Source organism: Streptopelia decaocto (genome assembly GCF_964273445.1).
Source record: "Streptopelia decaocto genome assembly, chromosome: 1".
Classification (NCBI taxonomy): domain Eukaryota; kingdom Metazoa; phylum Chordata; class Aves; order Columbiformes; family Columbidae; genus Streptopelia; species Streptopelia decaocto.
In genome coordinates, this window is record NC_138663.1 from 156,287,529 (window position 1) to 156,308,291 (window position 20,763).

Sequence of the window (20,763 nt, forward strand, 5' to 3'; positions counted from 1 at the left end):
AAACAATCCATGGATAAAAGTAACAGTCTTAGAAAATTTGAGTGTTTCAGATGGATATCACCTTAAAAAGACGTTATTTGTGCAAGTGGAACAAAAATACACACTGATATAAAACAAGAGATTGCAGTATCTCTTACAGATGCTATTCTCTTGCTTCCTAAAAGACACAAATTCATGTATTCTTCCTAAAGACTAGAAGTTTTTGATCAAGTTTTGGGACACAAAAATTAATGTCTGAAGAGCCATTTATGTCACAATACCTGTTACTTAAATTGAGCAACTTGAGAAGTATCCTTTGAACATTACATTATGGGCTGTACCAGTGTTGAATTCAATAGATGTCAGCTACCAAAAATCTCCTTGAAGACAGACATGGTTACAGACTACTCTAATTTGGCTGTCAAGAACCTGTCTCTCACTCCATAAAAAGCCAATTCTAAGTTTAGACGACGAGAACAAAACTCCCCAAAAAACCCAAAACTACCAACTTGTAGAAACATCATCTACATTTTAAGGTCAGATCCTGTTCCAAGGATGAAAGATTCATTAATCTATCCAGAGCTACCTTTGGTACAGTAATAGCTTTGCCATAGCATCCACAGTTTAAACCATTTCTACCAGCTCACAGGTAGCTACAAACCACAACTCCTGCTCAGTCAAGATCAAAATGCCAAAAAGCCAAGAGAGACAGAAAGCAAAGAGTTCACCTGCCTTTAAAAAAAGGTACAGCCCTGCACACAACTACATCCAGTAGACAGTGCCTTAGGAACACAAGTTAACCTCAGTGAAATGACAAGGGCCACATCATACACAATGGCCACCAGGAAGCACATTCAGCCAGGCAGCAGGAGGTCAGAGCTGGAGGACCTATTCAGTAGAGACTAAGCCTCGAGCCCACAAGCCTGACCCTCTGTAAATCTGCAAGAGGGAATAGTAACTGAAAGTAGCACTCTTCACCTCTTCTCTATTTGATCCATTCAGAACCACAACACAACACTAAGATATGAAGCTGCAAATATTTCGTGACAGTTACCACAAAAATAAAAAGCCAAAATCATTCTCATTTTGAAGTGTAAAGTGTTCTCCCCACTCATGTGCAAGGTCCACTCAGGCATCCTCTTGATGGCCTTTCTGCTGGTCTTAGTGTTTCTTCCATGCTTAGCTAAGAGTTTCTCCAGCTTTTTGAGAGAGTAAAAAACATGCAGCAAGTGTCCTAACCACAAGGCAAATATCTCAGACAAGTTTATCCAGAAAGCATGATTTTCCCCAGTTTTTTTATTGTGAACCATGAAAAATGTCTTGGCTGAATCAAAAGTGTCTTCCCAGCAACATCTATAGATATGTTGCAACCTGTTAGCTCATAAGCTACTAGCTGTTGCCAGTCTCAATCAACTGAGGTTCTGAATTACTTCAGATTCCTTCTACATGGTAACAGAGTGATAAACACATCCCTCTTCCCAGACAGCCCAAGAGACAGCTATTTTGCTAATTAATTATAGGAATTCTAAATTTGACCAAGCTATGAAAATATTTCTAGCGTGTGAAAAACATTTGAATTACTTTACTTTCTGCAAACATTCTCATTTAAATATATCCACCTAATGTTCAGATAGGCTAGTAAAAGGGTTCACAAGTTCTTACAAAACAAACTGGCAGGTTTTATTCACAAGAATGTTCTGGAATATCTTTTGCTGTTTTTTTTTCCACCCATTCTAAATGTTTTATGCATTCCCCATCCCCAAACTGTATAATAAGTAGCTTGAATATAAACAGTGTTCACAATACCTTAGAGAGAGAGAGTGGGAAAGAGTAAGCACCAGCACTCTTTTGCTAGAGTTCTGAAGAACATGTCAGTATGGTCCTAACAGGCATCTGGAATAAAAATGCTTAGTTGTCCATGTACATATGTAAATTTAGCAATACCTATCCTTTCAGACAGAAAATATATGCAGAACTCTCTAAAAAGGAAAGTATAATTTCACAGTATAAGTTTCCACATAGTGCTCTGAAAAAAAAGAGTAGCTTGGAAAATAGCAAGAATATCACTCCATCAAGAATATATTTCATTAATCATATGGTTTTATTACCAAACCAAGCTCTTGCCACATGAAAGCATCAATTTTCCCCCAAAAGCTAGCAACCTTTGTCCTGCATCTCAGCTGTCAACCACAGCACTACTGCATCCCAACATGTATATTTGCCATTACAGCAATGAACCACACACACCTTCAGGCCAAGATGAGTCACTTTCAGATGAGGCAGAGAAAAGAAAAAGGAGCCAGAACAGCCACAGATCCCTATCATCATAATCTGATAGCAGGAAACTATACAGCCTGTAAGATCATTTCTAGGACTCATTGCACAAGTATTACTTTCCTGTGCCACCTCTGAATGAATAAGTAACCTGGTTGAGATGTCTAACATACCAACGTTCTTGTTAAAAGACCTGCCAAGGCAGGAATTTTGACAAGAATGACCATAAAAGTAGTGACAAAGCAAAGAAGGGTTTGATGGTAAAACCCACCTGAAGTAACCTTTCTAGACATTATCTTTGCATTTTCCTGCTGCTCCAAGCATTAATCAGTGACCCACTGGAAACTTCAGTACCCATTGAAAAGCCTGGCAGGGTATTTGGCTTTCAATTCTTCTACTCAGTTTATTCCCAACACAAGTATATTCATCAGGCTTAGAAACAAATCTTGAACAAGGGCAGCCACTCAGCAATGAAATGTAAATTACTGACATGTGCTAAAACCTGGACTTGCCACTGCTAATGAGCACATTAAAGGAAAAAAGCTCACTAGATATTACTGCAACCTTTCCACTTAACCCTGTGTGTACTGAATGCCATAATTTAGTATCAATTAAAGAACACAACTCTAAACAGTCTACACTGTTCAGCAGATGTACACTTCTTACACAATGTAAAAATTAAGATGGACAAGTGTGTGAAATGCCAAATAATGTGCACTCACTGATAGCAGCCTTATTTTTAATATAAGTTCCATGAAACTGTCCAAGAGGTCAATAAAAAAAAAAGAGTCAGTCATCCTGACCTGCATAAATATCTAAGTTCACAAAATTAATGGTGTCAAATCTTAGGTGGTCAAATAAAACATCATTTGCTGTCAACAAGCCCTACTGTTAGGAAGTCAACTTGTAGCAATTTTTCCCTTCCTATTGTGCTCACAGAGGGGTGCAGACCCTGAGAAAAATCTTCTTCTGCACAGGCAGAAAAAAACCAGCACCTTTGCCTTGATAAAATCTGTGTAATAAATGACTCAAATATACCATTGTTCCAAGTTTCAAAGTTTTTAATAATTCAGACTAGCAATGCTACAAGAAGAACCTGTAAACTTATATGCTAAAGAATGGGGAGAGACAATATTTGGCAAAAAACATTCCCCATACCACCCCCACTTTTGGGAATGAAAGAAATTTTTGAAAGATTATTTGATTAATTAAGTTCCTGAAATGCTTCTATCACATAACATTTGATAATCATATAAACAGATAGCATACAGAACTAGTTCTCAAAACCTAAATTAGGTACCTAAAACAGCCTAAATTAAGTACCTAAATCCCTTTCAGTAAGGTTTCCATCAAATACTAATTCAGCAATACACAGGTTAAAAGGCTATCAACTTCAGTGGCTTTTTTCTACCTTTTACTCCCTACACCCCACTCCCAAACTATCATCCCTTTGGCTTCGCCTCTGTCTTGAGTCAGGAAAAAACTTCTTAATTTGATTCTGTCAGAGTCACCTCTATTGGCTTAAAGACTTTAACAGGAGAGTTGGAAACAGGGGGAGGGATGTATTTAAACAAAGACAATTTTAACAGAACAGGGCTACAACATGACTACACACACCTTCAGTAACCAACTGTATCTGGCATATTAACAGTGATGGCCCCAACATGCAGAGGTAACTGGAACAGTTCTTGGACACCACAGAAAACCACCCCAGAGAGGCTGGACAACCACCTCCTGTCCAAGAAGCAATTTGAAACAAGTGGTATATCCTGAACAAACAAGTAGTTCAAGTCTTGTTGCTGTAGAAACTCTTCAAAGTATTTGAACACTTTACAGCAGCAAGACTACGTACTGTACAGGTATAATATTAAAATACCTACAGAAGAGTCTTAAGACAGATACAACAATACAAAAGGAATCAAACAGCAGCATAAAATAAATCCTAAGTTTACAAAACTTTAAGAACAACTTCTAATAACTCAACATGATCTTCAGTACTAACTTCAAGAAAATACTTCCTGAAGTAAGATTACAGTCAAAATACACACCAGGAACAACAAAGCACCCTCAAAAAAAGTCTGCCCAGTCCAGGATAATAGCTTATCTTTAGAAGCATGTTTATCAAAAACCTTTCAGCTAGCACCTTCTTCCACAGCTAATGTGGAAATCATTCAAATGCCTTTGAAACAGTTGCCAGTCAGGAACCTCCATCCATGAAGCTCACTCCTGCTCTCAGTAAATCCATTGGGGTCAAGTATCAGAATCTGACCAAAAAGTATCAGACATTAACTCGCCTAAAACTCAAACCAAAAAAGCAGCTAAAGATGGGTATAAATTAGGAAGAGAGACTCAGAAGATCATCTTAATTCTTAGACACACCAAAACAGAAGACACATATACATAGTATCACTTACTGCAACATAAGTGTCTCAAAACTAAACATTTCTACAAGTAGAGAAACTTTTCCCCTTCCTTCAAAACTACCTCCTAGCCTTAAGATTAAGGGCATTTAGTATGTTAATATCCCTCCCCATGTAACATCACTGTCAATAACCAAAGCCCTTTGTCTGATAATACAGTATGCTGTTAGAAGATACCTCTCTTGGCTAGTAAATAGTAAATTCAGTAGACAGAATTTCATTTGTAACTTGCTGAAATTAATTTTCAGCTACAGAAGAGAGCAGAGGATAAAGCAGTCAGAATTGGGAGAGGGAATGCAGTTCTTTCACATGCGTCATTGTTTTAATATTTCAGCTCTGTAGTAGTATACAAAAAATCCCACCACCGAGTTGCATTCATGTTTAAAGATAAAATTAATTTTCTTGATATGCATATTTTAAGAAGAACATATGGAAACCCTTAAGCATTCAATCTGCAATGTAGAACTACTGAACACAGATGATCCATCACTATGAAATACACTCTTAAAATGCAGGCAGAAAACAGAAGTGATTATTAAGAAAGCACAGGTTTTTGTTGAATTTTAAGTTGAAGCTTTATCTGCCTTACCACAAAAGTAAATTAAAATCCACAGGGGTTCTTATTTTAAAGGCATATAATCTCTTAACTGTTCAGGTTCAATCCAACTCCACTGGTATTAATGGGACATTTAAAACTGTTTTGGAAGCATCAAATTTGGAAGACATCACATCTGCAAGGTTACCACCCTGGCTTACATCAATTATACAAGAATAGGACAAATTAACAAATAACCTTAGCCCAGAATGGAGTTTGTCATAACCAGACAGGCTTGTTTGCATCACTGCAAATAAACAGAAGAATAAAAAGGCAGAAAGTGAAAGGAAACAATAATACCTGTGTAAAAAGAGAATTATATACCATTACACTTGCAAGCCTTTTGTTATTGCAATGAGGAAAAACACACATGTACAGTTGTTAGTAAAATTAGAATTGTGGAAACAAAGCAAGAAGTTTTTACTCTCACAACCAGACATGGCAACAGTGAATAGGACAGAACCAAGCATTTCAGAAGCAACTGGAGAGACTCTTGCAAGCCTGGAAATAAGTGCTACTGCAGTGACACCGCACATCAAACAAATGAATTTTTACAAATCAGGATTCCACAAATCCATTCATCTGCACAACCACACAGCCTAATAAATGTGCCAAAGTGCTGCTATTGAAAGCAATGGGAAATATTAAATGACTTATGATAGGCCAGATAAGCAAAAAAACCCTCTAATATATTCTTTAATCATACGCACAGCATTAAATCATTCCAGAAGTCATGCAATCCCACAATTCATCCACTGAGAATCTCAAGTTGCCAGATATTACCATTTAAACCAATAGAGTTTTTTTTTTCTAAAAACAGTTGCACACGTTAAAGCTTTCAACCTAAGCCATTTTAGGAAAATATATGTAGCTTTAAAAAACACAAGTTAAAAATAAAGGTTTAATCTAAGTGCAAAACAAATACAAATAGATCAAGACTGACATGTCAGAGGAAGTTGCCTAATCAGGAGATCAAGAGAAAAAAACCCACTAAGATTACAGGGTTTAAGCAAAAGGCTCAAAAAGAGTGTTTTTGTCACAAACCTCAGCAAAAACACCACCCTGCATCTTTCAATACATCCATATAGGCTATACACATGAATATGCACCCTGAGGCTTTTTTGTTGGTGGTTTTGGTTTAAGTTAAGACATAAGCCTGCAGCTGAAAAAAAAAGTACACTAGCTATATACAGCAGTTAAGAGAGAGTTTCAGAAGTTGCAATAGAGTAGAACAGGCAACAATTTGTTCTATAGTGCAGGCAATCAAACTGATGACACAGAAACTATCATATGCTTTTAGCAAAGGTCTATGAAGTTTTCAGCAGTAAAGGAATAATACAGCCTTCTGACTTTCACAGATAGTTCAGATGATTCATTTTTCTAGCTCATATGGACTAGTAGAAGACTAGTAATGTCTGACAAATATTGCCCATTATTTAATACATGCGCTGTTTGTCCCTCCCATGGATTTCACACAACCTGATATTGCAGACTCAGATGTTTCTTCTACAAAAAAAGTTTACTTGTGATTAAATAAGAGAATACAAGATTCAGAAGCATTCTGCCTCAGAACATTGAGAGGTCACTCATCAACATTACATACTCATGGGCAGAGCTTTTTTGGGGGACAAATTGGTGACCTGTTCACCTAGACAAGTACATTGCCCAATCTTTATCACCCAGGAGGGTCACAGTCTCCAGACAGAGCACCTTAAGCCACCACAGGCAGTAGTGACAGTCACTTGGTTGCTTTGGTAGGCAATGACACATTAAGCATTGCAGGTCAGTAAGAAACCCACATTAACAGTTCTGTCTGCTCCACTCCTTCGAGGATACAACCTCTGCCATAAGCAGCTTCTTGACACCAAGCTTCCAAATCTGCCTTTTTTTCAACCACCACTTTGCAATCTAGAAAGCCCAAATGCTAACCAGTCACCTGAACTGCCAGGTAGGAAGCCAACACATGTGGGAACAGCATGAGAACCTTACCAAATACTTCCCAAAAATGTCAAGTCCATTGAATCATGATAAAGGAACTTCACAATCTGCTTACAAATAACAAAGCCACGCACAGCCATTGTAAGGAAACAGTGCTGCCATTAAGAGTTTACATTTTAAAAGGTGACAATCCCATAATTGCCTGTGTGTAGGGCTACAGATCCACCTGTAAGTAGTTCTTCACAGGTCAGATGCATGTCCCCTGACAGAAGATGACCTATGTTCTTTGTTTTACCTTTTCCATCGTAAACATACAGCCATTTACAAACATGTGATCAACCATTTCCATATACATTGTTTGCCTATTTATTTCAGACAATACATTGTTGGGTTTTTTTAATTCCACCAAGAATGTTAATCTAGCTTCAAAGGTAAAAAGAAATGGTGCTGGCTGCTTTGTTCTCTTCTTAGTCATGCCAAACAGTAGTTGCTAAAAGGGCACAAAAGGTGTACAAAAAACAGGTCCCATTAGGAACTCCAAAGTAGTCCAAATCTTATTCCAAAATTGAATCCTTTTGTCCCACCACGTTTATGGTTTATATTGCAATAGGGGGATTTCAGCAGAGGGTAGTGGCTGACACTTTTTTTTGCATCAAGAAACTGTCAGGATAGTATTGTCAGGGTTGCACTCAAAAGGATTCCAGATTAAAGGTTGCATTTGTAACCTTAATTCTTATTTTGATATCATTTCATGCACAAATTCTGTAGGTTTCTTGGGAAAAACACACCACAATGCACCATCTATGAAAGCAGGAGCTCTACCACACAGATATGTAAAAGAAACAAAAATACTCTGAAGATACAGATTCTGGAAACTAGTATTTTTCCATGCTAGAATTTGCAAAAGAATAGTGTTCATTTAGCTGATTTTTTTTTTTTTTTTTTAACAGTAGCTTCCCAAGGGACTTTTGTGGAAGAAGGGGAAGGGCAAGTTCATTTACATTTTTCTTTTAATTAAAAAGGAGAAAACTGATCCCATTATGAGCAACTGCGACACCAAGTTGCCATACATCAAGGTTTAAGCTTCTAACCATTATCAGGAAACAAGAATATACACAACCTCAACTACAGGAGTAAGACTCCTACTTGCCGCTAACATCAGCTAGACTACAGGAAGAAAAACTGACTCTGGAATAATGACCGCGCAACCCAGTCACACATGATTTCTCTCACTCTTTTCTCCCCCATTCTCTTCTTCACCCAGGTAAGAAAAGGAGGAACTAGAGAGTCACTCTCACCATGGGCCAAATCCCAAAGTACTGGACATGCAAAGAGACCTGACTCAGCACTCTCATCCCCCACCACAACAGCTGCCCTGGAGATTTGCAAGCAAGGAAAAGAAAACAGCGATTTCTGAAAAGTATGACTTCCACAATGACAGGTCAACCAAAAGGCTCACCTTAGTCTCACGGCTTTCTTCTTGCTAAATTTCAAAGGCCTGCTGCAGACAACAGAAGTGATGAGTGTCTCAGAAAGGGTCTGCATTAATTTTATGTAACAGGACACATTAAGCAAGCTAACAGTAATACAGAGGTCACTAACAAATTCCTCTAAAACATGAAATATCAAATTCTTCTTGCAGCTCTGCATAGCATCTGGCAAAAGATATTAACAATTTTGGGGGGTTGTGTGTACCTCATGTTTTGGTTGTTGTTTGGGGGGCGGAGGGGGCGGTGTTTGTTTTATTTGGGTGTGTGGCTGTGTTGGTTGTTTTTCCTCAACACAGCAATAGATTTTAATTGCATCTTTAGATGTATGTCTACACACTGACTATTATGGAATTATTCCTTGAAAGAAGCAAACTGCCCACATGCAAACATATTTGCATGCATAAACTACAAGTACTGAATTTTACTATTTCAATGTACAGATCATTTTTATAAGGCACTGCAAGAGTTCCAAATGGGATAGCTCATATTTCTGAATTAAATTAAGAATGCAAAGTAAGATTCTAAGGAACTAAATTCAATTGCACAACCCCATATTTTGTTATTCTCCATAATAATGTTATCAATATTACCTTAATTTTTTTTTTTCAAGATACATCATCATTAAAACAGTCTTTAAAAAAAATTGACTTCAGGGTTTAGGAAATCTTTGACATATTCACTTGATATAAATACCATGGATCTCTTTTCTGTCAGCTGTCAACAGCAACCAGAATACATGCACATGAAGAGGGAAGTGAATGCATCAACTTTATTGGATCACAGCAAACAAAATACCAGATACGCACCCACTGACTGCTTTTTTGAAATTTTGTTTTGGAAACAGATCATTTACTTGTGCTGTCCCCCATTTTAAGAGAACAAAATTAAATTTCTAGAGAAGAAAAAAGAAGACAGACTAGTGATTGTCAGTACTCTAAATGTATCCATCAAATTCTTCACAAGGACTGTCTCTAGCTGTGTGCTATTTCATTTCATAGGCAATAATGAACAAAAAGACATGCTTTTGTTCAAATCATACACAGTGGGATTACACATGAACTGACCCTCCATGTGTTAAGACAAAGCTTTGCTTTGAGCTCATTACTGCTCTTACAGAAATATTTGACAAGTTTACGAAGTTTAATTTATTTATCTGTTTCCAAATCTAGCTAGTTTGTTTCAAAACTACAGATGCACACCAGGGAATAAGCCCAGGATTCACAAGTTTCTTCGCCACTTTTAGTGCAAAAGAAAAAAGTGTATGTGCCAAGAAAGAGATAGGGAAAAAGAAAACAACAAAAACACATCTGTGGCAACTTCACAACAGGTATGTAACATTTGTTACAGGCTTTAATAAAGAAAAGAAATGGCAGGCAAGTTTTCCTCCCTAAATACACTAATCAGGGTGTCTTGAAAAAATATAAGCAGCCCTCAGTGATAAAGACAGACTGTTTCACCAACTCTCACTAGGGGTTTGATATTCTAGAGCCATTGACACACAGGGAAGCATGATTATCTTCTAATTGAGACTTTAAATAGTGCATTTCAAAAAGCAAAGTAGAACTATATTGTTTTATTATATTTTTAGGTAACAGAACACATCAGGTTTCTGAAACACCATTAAAAGCTATTTGGAGACAGCAGCACCAATCCAAACTTGAACATGTTTCTCATCATCACCTTATTTCAGGAATTCACTGTTCCAAGGATTTGAGTGAAAAGATGAGAAATAGGAAGTGAGAGGGGATCTACAGGAATGTTTGTACTTCATTTCTGCTTAATCCTGCCAAAAAAAGTGTTCCAGATTATCAAATCACCAATACTGTAATTTGTGTCACCAACTAACAACTAGATTAGGAAGTTAGCCCAGTTTAGAGTAATAACTATCAAATGGCAAGCTTTGGCAGCAAAATAGCACAAGTAAGGACTTCTGTTTCATTTATTGTTTTTACTATTATTTTTAAAAATGAAAACTGCCAACTAAAGCCAGTTATCCTGCTGGTCCAATCCAGTGGGAATACAGTTTATTACAAATTAACCCCCAAATCTTCAGTCTAAAAAGATGCTCTGGTACCTGAAGCAGAACAGTGATAAAGGGTGCTAAACTGCATGAAAATATGTTAAGAGATCACCACAGATTTGGTAAATCCTGGCAAATGCCAAGTGTTCAGAATTCCTTTCAACTTTACATCACCACACTCAGCAACCAGCAGGGTGCATTCAGTATCACACAGAACCTGCACTTGTTTTTGTTCAAAGGCTTTTTAAAAAGCACAGCAACTGAGATGTATAAAATTGATATTTCATTCCCAAATAATCTCCTTGATGAGCAAGTGGTATTCTCTAACACCAAAACAACTAAATAGTAAAGGTCTATAATACAATTCGAATTTGAGCCAAAAGGGACATATAGTCAGGCAAGAGATATGGAAACAAGAGTTATTCCACAAATGCTAAGACAAGAGCTATCATTTTATAGAATCATATTCCTCATCTATGATTTTACCCTGAATTAAAGAAGGTGCAAACTACTTCCAAAACCAACAAAAGATTTCTTACTGCCTGTAAAACATGATTTTTTTTCAGCTATACAGTTCATTTACTCCATAACAAAGTTCGTAGCCATAACAGCTTTTCCCTGGAAACTTCAAATACCTACTTGTCCTTATTATCAGTGAAACAAATAGACAAAGACAAGGTCTGCAGCGACTACACATACAGCACCCGCACTTTGCCCAAACATTGTGTCTAACTTTCTCCTAACACTGCTCCAATTTGTAAGCAGCTGCATTAAATTTTGTGGAAAATAATAAAAATCAGTTAAAAGGCCATATTATCAGTTTCTGTGATACACAAAACCCCCACTGAAGAGGTTGTGAGTGATAATCTTCATAAATTCAGACATGAAGTGAAAACAGCACCCTCTTGACTCTTTGGTCCTTTCAGAGACTGTAGTTCCACGATACACAACCTCCAGCAGAGAAGCCAGTTTTTAAAACAGCTTTCTATTCCCATCCTGAAAGTGCAGTTCAGCACCTTCTCAAGGCTGCTGATACAGCTGTTCACCAGCTGTGCTATGAATCACCAAAATGATCACTTAAAAACAGATACTTTTAACCTAGATCATTTCAGTGACCCACTTTTACAGAGCAGCCTCAAACAGTACAGGCACAAGTGAAAATGCCAAAAGGCTCTTACACCCTTGGTAAAGTTCTTACAGGCACCTCCACTACTCACAAAACACAGGCAACAATTACACTCTCAAATGCAAGAAATCCACATGAAGAAAAAGCATACAGAGGTCCCCTATCTTAAGGTATCTTTTAAATCTGCCTTGAATTGATATCTTGATTCCTTAGATACCTGGAAATGACTTATATGCCACCTCATACATCATTCACAGACAAGCAAATAGACATAACTTACCAAACGTCTAGCAAATTCTTTATTTTCTGAAAGAAATCCATATCCTGGGTGTACCTGGAAAAAACAAACCTCAAGCTGATTGAGTCCTGAAGGCAGACACCAAATTTGTTAGTACCTTTTCATGCGTTGGGAAAGGCAAAGTGGACCAGTAAACATTTAGATTAGTTGAAAACCTAAAGAAACTGTCTTAACACACTGATTTATTTGTCTGAAGTTGAGATGTGAAGACTGGTTGAACTGCCATTTCTGAAACACTCATTCCTTGCTTGACTAAGGGAGAAAAGTGCTGTTTGCAGAGCAATGGATATACTACTCTTCCTTTGAAATTTTGCCTACTGCTCTTTTTTAAATTCCATTTTGTCATATTTATGTCATTGCGGACTCCCATAGATGAACTCACCCGCTGGGTCTGTTCAGCCTGGAGAAGGCTAAGAGGGGATCTCAATGTTTACAAATATCTCAAGGGTAGATATAAAGAAGATGGGACCAGACTTCTTTCAGTGGTGCCCAATGACAGGATGAGGAGCAACAGGCACAGACTGAAACACAGGAGGTTCCATCTGAATATGAGGAAAAACTTCTTTACTGTGAGGGTGCCAGAGCACTGGAACAGGCTGCCCAGAGAGGTTGTGGAGTCTCCTTCTCTGGAGACATTCCAAACCCACCTGGACACATTCCTGTGTGATCTGCTCTGGGTGAACCTGCTTTAGCAGGTGGGTTGGACTAGATCATCTCCAGAGGCTCCTTCCAACCCCAACCATTCTGTGATTCTCAGTAACCACTATCAAGTCCCCTTCACCCCAAAATGTTCCCAGCACTGATCACCACACCACAGCCCCAGCCAGGAGGCATCCCCGCCTCTACCGCCCCCTGCTGGAGAACAGTGGTCACCACCCTCTGAGCCCCAGCCACGCCCCCCCGTGCCACCTCCACTGCTCACACTGAACCCAAGACAGAGTAACTACTCATGAGGGGCAATTTACACAAGATTCTTGATCCAAGGCACTCTGACAAAAATGTAAGTCATTTTATTTCCCTGTCTTAAAGGGCCTAAACAACTGGGTTCCATATTCAGAAACTCAGAGGGAAAGAAACAGTTAACTTTATAGCAAAATTTTTGGTCTCTGAAAGCACCATACCAAAACATCACCTTTGAAAGAATTCACAATGCTGATCCAAACTGTTTCAGGGTAATTAGTGTTGCTCATATACACCCATCAAATTTTATTTTAATAAATGCTCTGTGTACAGTAGCTCTGAATAATACATTTATTTCACTGACAGAACAAAGAACATTAAGCATCTGAACATGACTACACATTAGTTTTCCCAACCGATTCCTGTTAAGCTTTGGATCTCTGGCCAATTTGGAGGGAGAAAAGGCAGAACAGCCCATATTTACAGATTTAAGCCAACATGCATTTTGTAAACATTCTGAAACAAATAATTATGGGATGCACCATTTACCTTACCTTCCTACAAACAACATGTCTAGAATTTAGAAAGTGATTCAAAGTAAGTTTAAGCAAAAGCCTTTTTGGACACTTTGTAAAACGTTCAAAAAAGCCATTATGGCATATAAAGGGTTAGTGCTCAAAACTAATTGGGATTTTTTTTTTTCCCCCAGCAAATTTGGAAACGAACTGAAGCTGCTCCCTGGTGTGAAAGCTGAATCCAGCAGCCACCTGCAGGATCAGCGACCAGTGCTGCCAGATGCTACAAAGCCTTTGATTTCCAGTAGCGATTTCGGACACATTTAACTCATGTGACATGAACTAACTGGAATAGCATATTCAATCACTTCCCCCCCACACCTTTTAGAAAAAAAAAAATGAACTCCAGTTTCTCTGCTTTCTATATATGAAACAGCTGCAGCAGATAGATTCATTCAGACTCACAGCTTGGGCCCTGGTTTTCTTAATGACTTCCATGATGGCATCCATGTTGAGGTAGCTTTTGCTGGTGGGAGCTGGGCCAACACAGACAGCTTCATCCGCCATTTTCACGTGAACCTGAAGAGGCAATATTCTGCATTAACAGATGCTCCCAGCGAAAATAATTGCCACCATCCTGAAATACGCACACAAATCTGATTGTTTCAAAGGTAATTTACATACCATAACCACGCTAAAACACACACCGAAATTACCAACCTTGACATACAAGAACTCACACAGTAACATTAAATTGCATTTCATTTAACTCTGAGCTTAAGTCACTGTCAAAATGTTTTATTATTTCAACATATCATTTTGAATTTGATTAAATAAAATCATGACAAATATAATTTCAGCTTCCTATACTGATCATCTATATGTAAATGCAGACCAAAAACTACTTTGTTACATGTAACCAGGGTAGTCTAATATCTTAATACTTAATAACAAACATTCATGACCATTCTAAGCAGGCTCCCCAGGAAGTTGGGGATAATTAGAGAGAATTGAATGAAGGGATGCAGTGAGTGTCCCTGCACAGCATCAGGTCAGCACCATGCACAAATTAAAGCCTATGACTAAAGAGTTCAATATCACTACACGTGAACCAGAAAATCTTGAGAATTATTTAAGCAGGCTCATGTTTGATTCCTAATCCATCGTATCCTCATTTATATGCATTTGCCAAACATTTTTTAGTCTAATCTGAACTATACAAAAGGGACGAACATTTCCAGCATTTTACCAGGAACAATAAAATAGCTAGGTTTGAAGTTAGAAGGTAGGTTCAAAGTTAGAGGTCTACTTACAGTTCATACACACTTACCTTGAAGAAAAAGTTATAAAAGTTTAATTAGATTGGTCTTCAACATGTTTTCAGAGTTCAGAGTACTTTTCCTTTAAAGATGCACACAGACCACAGAAACAACCAGTTTTTCCCCATTCTGCTCGTCTTCTGTAAGCTCCCTTTCAGTATGTATTTAAGAAAGCATGCTATTGCTTAAACTAAGATTATATTAGCTATTTGTCAGAAAGCCTTGTTTATACTGAAAGTTTTAAAACTGGTAAGTGTTAGAAATGTCGAAGTTTTTTATGGAATATTTGATACCTTCAACATTTAAAACTGAGAATACATTGCTTAAAAAGGGTATTCTTCTAAAAAAAAAGTATTCATATACATGAATTTTTAAATTTTAGTTTATGAACACAAATTTTGTTCTTTGTGAAAAGGAATTTTATTTCTAAATAGCAAGAAGGCTGTCAAGTATAACAAACTAACGTTAGAAGTACTGTTGCCCACATATACTATTGCCTCATTCAGTAGAAAAAAGGCCAGAAAAAAAATCTAGAAAAAGTGACAAGCAGTAGTCAAACAACATTTTGAATATGAGAAATAAATATTTAAGTATAAAAAACCTATCTAAATATTTTAATTTTTTTCTTTGACATTTTTCTGAACTTTGCGAAAGTTAATCCTACCACCAGGAAGGAAAATTAACTTGCCACTTTGTTCCAAGTTCGTTTCTGGGAGCATCACTTAAATAGTTTCTGAATTTGCTGTAAACTTGAGGATTTGAAAGTTCACATAACCTCCTGGAATTGCACGGCATTTCACATTTGATTTACTGCTTCTGTAAAGTCACAATAGTGACTTAAAGGTAAATTTTACCACTATAGCATTAGCCTCACATTAAAAGCAAAGCAAAACCAAAAAACCCTAAGCACTAGCACAATCACAAAGCAGGACTTTAATGCTTTTTAATGAGTACACCTCAGCAACTTAAGTCAGTAATCTATTTTGATCAAATGCTATCAAGATTAGCCTGTCATCCTTCCTGGAGCACTAAATACAATAAACAACATGGCCCTTGGATACTTTCATTTGCATGATCAATTTATATGCTTAAAGTTGTTTGGAGTTCCAGTGTGGTTTACATGTCTAAACAAGGTCATTCAAGCTTAAGCACAGTTAAGCACATGTTCTACAAAACCAACTGCTTCCTTAGAGGAAAGGACTCAATATAGTTAGATTTTTAGGTATCAAGAAAAACACCCCACACCCACACACTTCTCACACTGAGACACCAACAGTCCTACTAGTACCAAAAGTAGCCATAGAAGATACTGCAAAACCATTTATTCTATACACATTAGACTTGTGCACTTTTCCCCCACCATTTTCTCCCCCTTTCTGAAATGCTTCGTTGTTACTTCAACTCTTTGGTGTTTTGATTCTTCCCACCCTCCCCCGTAACCTGGCAAATCCATTTCTCCTTATTTACCTCACTGTAAGTCCTTACTTCCTTCTCCAGTTCAGCATCAGTTCAGCTTTGCATACACCCTAATACACCACACATGGATAACAAAATAGCAGCCATATCACCTTCACATTACTTGATACACTGCCACATAAACACTAAGTAAATCTCCCAAGGGCAAGACAGACTTCTCCATTCCTCCCCACTAGTTTAAAACCTCCATGATTAAACCAGTGCACATATAATCTGGAAAGAGAGACCTGTTTCTTAGTAATGCATGATTACAATTCCACTAAGCATTTAATTTCTTTCACAATACGCTGTAGTTCAGGAAGAATGGGCCAAATACCATAACATAAATACACCACAGAATTCACAGTATATAGAAATAATTACTCTAACCATAATTACTAGCAAACATTACAACAAAAGCCATCATTTGAATCTACACTACAAAGTAGCACATAATTCACACCACAATTCAGTAAATCTCTTCCTCTGCATAAGCTGACTGATAATGCAATATTTCTAGACAGACCAAAGAATCTAGCAAGTCCCTTTCCTCAAGCATTACAAGTTTCAAATATATTTGTTTTCAAATTCAAGTGTTTCTTAAGTGCTTGACTTAAATCACATAATCCTCAGTACTCAAAACTTCTCCCTAATTTACTAGAGATAAAACTTCAGAGGTTTAACTTTCTCTGCTTTAGTTTACAAAAAACAATGTCAAGAAAACAAAGAAGCAAGTCCCAGAAGGTTCTTGAAATGCAATTCCTTCATAAATATTAGAATTGACCCTGCAAGCTCAAGCAGGAATAACAATGGATAACAAAGGCTGGAAAAGCAGACAAACCTTTAAGTGCTGAATGGTTTATACCGCAAATTTTAATTGTATTGGGCTACATGTGCCTCAAAAGATACACTACAAGCAGCTACAAGGACTTGCTATGGTTAGAAAACACAAACAAATAGAAATCATAAGACATCTATGTTAAAGCTTAATTTCTGTAAAAGTTGTATATTTGCAGTAGTACATTTCATAAGGGCTAATTATATTGCAGCAACAAAAATAAGACAATAGTCACCAAAACCTACTGAATCCACTTAATTCAAAATACTACAGACTAAATTTAGGCATCTGAATCCCAGTAATAGGCTTGTTACATCTTTGGAAATCCAAACAAAAATGGCCACCTGTTTCCAAAGCTAGTTTAGGTCCAGAAGCCACCTAAATCAGTAAATGCTGCCAGATCTTCACACAGGAACAGCTTTGTGTTTCTCCACCACGTTCCCAGCAAACGGGCAGCTAAAGGCAGGGCTGCCTTTTTTTGTCAGCCCTGGTTCCAAGCACCACTCCAGGCTGCAGCAGATCTCGGAGTTGAGAGGGCAATAAGGGGTAATCACAGTAGTAGCCATTGGTTTGGAACATTAGGTTTCAGTATTTCAGTACGACTTATAAACCAGGTTTAGTGCTAGGGCTTGGCATTACATCCCAAAAGGGAAATATGCCCATAGCCCAACATTTTAGATACAAGCACCACAAAAATAGTCAATATCCGCTTTCCAGGAGATAACCCGAATTAGAAGAACTGCACTGAATCACAGCTCTGGAGGGTGGCACAGGTATTCATCTGACAGCAGCATGCCTTCTTGCCCAACCTTACCCTGAATTTACTGAATTATCCCTTTAAACCTGTATCTCAAATAATAATAATTTCAAGACATCAAAATGAATAGCTTACTACCAAAAACATACATAACACTCCTATAGACATTCTGTTTAACATAGCAGAATCAAGGTAACCTTCTCAAAGAGCCATTCAGGTGCTGCAGACTGCTAGTTGAAATCTATATTATAAACATGACATTTACATATACATGCTCCTCAATATTTCAACACAGAAAAGTTTTCTTGGTATGGAAAGAATGTATTCATATTTCAAGGCAAAGAACTAACACTTTTTCAGTGCATATGCAAGCTATAAAACAATCAAAGATGCTGAGATAATTTACAGATACCTAGAATTATAATTATTCAGCAACTCCAGAGTTTATTACATTCTTATGGATCTGATTCATGATAGAAGTGCTTTTCTCCCTAATTTGTTTTGTGGTGATTTTCCTCATCTACTAATTCAAAAATTAAAGGCTGATGTCATAAATGCTAAAGAGGAACAAAAAACCTACACACAAAACACATCTACATGTTTCCTAACAGAGTACTTAATATCACCTGCATAGTTTCCACAGATGATTTTATATACTTTGGCAGTTTCTGATGCCTGTCATGTGACAGATGCCATTTACTTCACTGTAAGTGCCTAATTAACACATACACACGCTCAGTCCCCCCACTCCTGAATCTCTGGGGAGGTAAACGTCTGGGATTCCCCAGTGTCCCAGTTTTTCAGAGCAGGTCACTCTACGCATCCCCAGGTCTCAATACAAGTTGATATTCACACAGCAGACAGGTATACTGAATTACAAGACCCTTTTTCCCCTTTTACATATAGGGAAACTTGTATCTGTATACACAATGTTAATCAAACCTAGGAAACAATTAAAAAAAAACCTCGGTGAAGAGAATGCTTCTGTTTGGTACACAAGATATGGAGCATTGTTTAGACAAAGAAATCTAATCAAACAAGCCATTCTCCTTTTATAGCTCAAATCAATATTGCACATTGGAACAACATCCGTTGGTGTAAGTGGATTCTCTTAATTGGCCCAAACTGCATAATATCGCTCAGCAAGACAAATCACAATTAGCTCAACCCATAAAATAGGGCTAATGAGTAAATCCTTTGTAAGGTAGCTAAAAGAACCAACTACCTCAAATCTTGCCACCATCACTGCCAAAAGAGAAACAAAAAGCTTGTGAGTCTTGAACTAAAAAAAAAAAAATGCAAAAAAGGTTCAAATTTACCACTTTGCCAAAACACATTTCACCTGACTGAAGTGTCTTCAGCAGCTTCACACTAAGATACACATACCAATAATACAATAAACCTGTGCACACAGTGAGTGTGTGATATCCATACAGCCTTTAAAGTGCTATCTGCAAAGAAATACTGCCACACAATTACAGCATTTAACCCTAAAAATTAAATAATGGAAACATTTCTAAACCATGTGAAACGCAGAACTGTGAAAGCTGTAAATAGCATAACTATCCCATACTTTTCATATTTATTTTTACTCAGCATTTCAAAACCTAGAGATCTACACAAACAAGTCAACCTACAGTCAGAATAAGTAGATTTCTCTGCAAGCCTGTTTTGAATATATAAATTTTAATTTGATGGCCCACAAATAGTTATGCGAGGACTAAGGTAAAACAATTCTTCAGTGGCCTTTAAAGATATGGTTTGGTAAAGGGTATTTACTTACAGTCCCCTCTCCAAGTTTACAATGACCCTCAAAACAGCTCATCCATTAGCATCCACAGGATTAGATCCTGGGTTAGCAGACACCACACAAGTAAAAAAATTAGCATACTACTCCCCCTCCTACCCTTCACTTTGCCAGCTGGTCAAAACTTGGAAACAGCAATAGCCTCACTAACTAGTGGCCTCAAAAATCCACAGATTTCAAATGAAATTAAAATGAAATTATCCAGGTTGAACTGAATAGTCTTTAAAAGAGAGATACCTACCAGTCAAGAAGACTAGGTTTCTAACCAAGACTAAGAGAACACACTCTGCAACACATTTTCATCTGTTTGCTTTCTCAAACTTGTATTTATTTTTGTAATCTTTAAAAAAGAAAAAAATCTCAATTCTCTCTCCTATGAATGAAGCTCTGGAAGTTTGTTGGCTGCTGAAAAGACAAAATTCTACTTGACAGAGATAACACCAATAGGAAAGGGCTCCCCCACTGTATCTAGAGGCCTGATCACTAGTACTGTGAAAAACAGACCAAGCTAAAGCTGTCATGCAGTGATACTCTGAAACTGAGTTCTATTTGCTGAGACAGGCAAGGAAGTGCCTCCAGAGTCCTGAAGACATTCCAGATAAGAATCTAGAGAACACTCTTCCAGAATAGCTCTTAAAGCCTTTTCCTATACGCATATTCTTTGGCAAACTTCCCAGTGAAGGACATTCTACAACACTGATTCGAAAGGCTTTTCCATCAGAATTTTATCGCAAGTGTTTACTGTGTTTCACACTCCAAAACAGTAAAGACCAGGAACTAGTAATGTAGTGCCTCATACAAACTTAAGACCACAGAACTGAAATTTAGCCAGATCTGAGCAGTTGAATGTTGGGAAGACACTACAATTAAGTTGACTAAAACAGGGTGGTGGGGTTTTTTGGCCAGACATTGAAAATCAAATGTTTTGTCTCTATAGCACATTCTCTTAGAACTTTTGTCTCTATAGAACATTCTTAGACCTCTTCTAGGAAAGCTTGTCTCTATAGGCTTCTGTTCAGAACTCAACAGTTC

At 37.5% G+C, this 20,763-nt stretch overlaps 1 protein-coding gene across 1 annotated transcript in view; it reads right to left on the reverse strand.

Moving 5' to 3' along the window:
• The window catches only part of PCCA (propionyl-CoA carboxylase subunit alpha), a 287,256-nt gene that overhangs the window by 231,613 nt on the left and 34,880 nt on the right, over positions 1-20,763 (reverse strand). Inside the window, exons 5-6 of the mRNA XM_082058341.1 lie at positions 14,021-14,134; positions 12,123-12,176 (exon numbers count right to left, since the gene is read on the reverse strand). Coding sequence (XP_081914467.1) covers positions 12,123-12,176; positions 14,021-14,134 — 168 coding nt within the window. The remainder of the gene's footprint in view (positions 1-12,122; positions 12,177-14,020; positions 14,135-20,763) is intronic.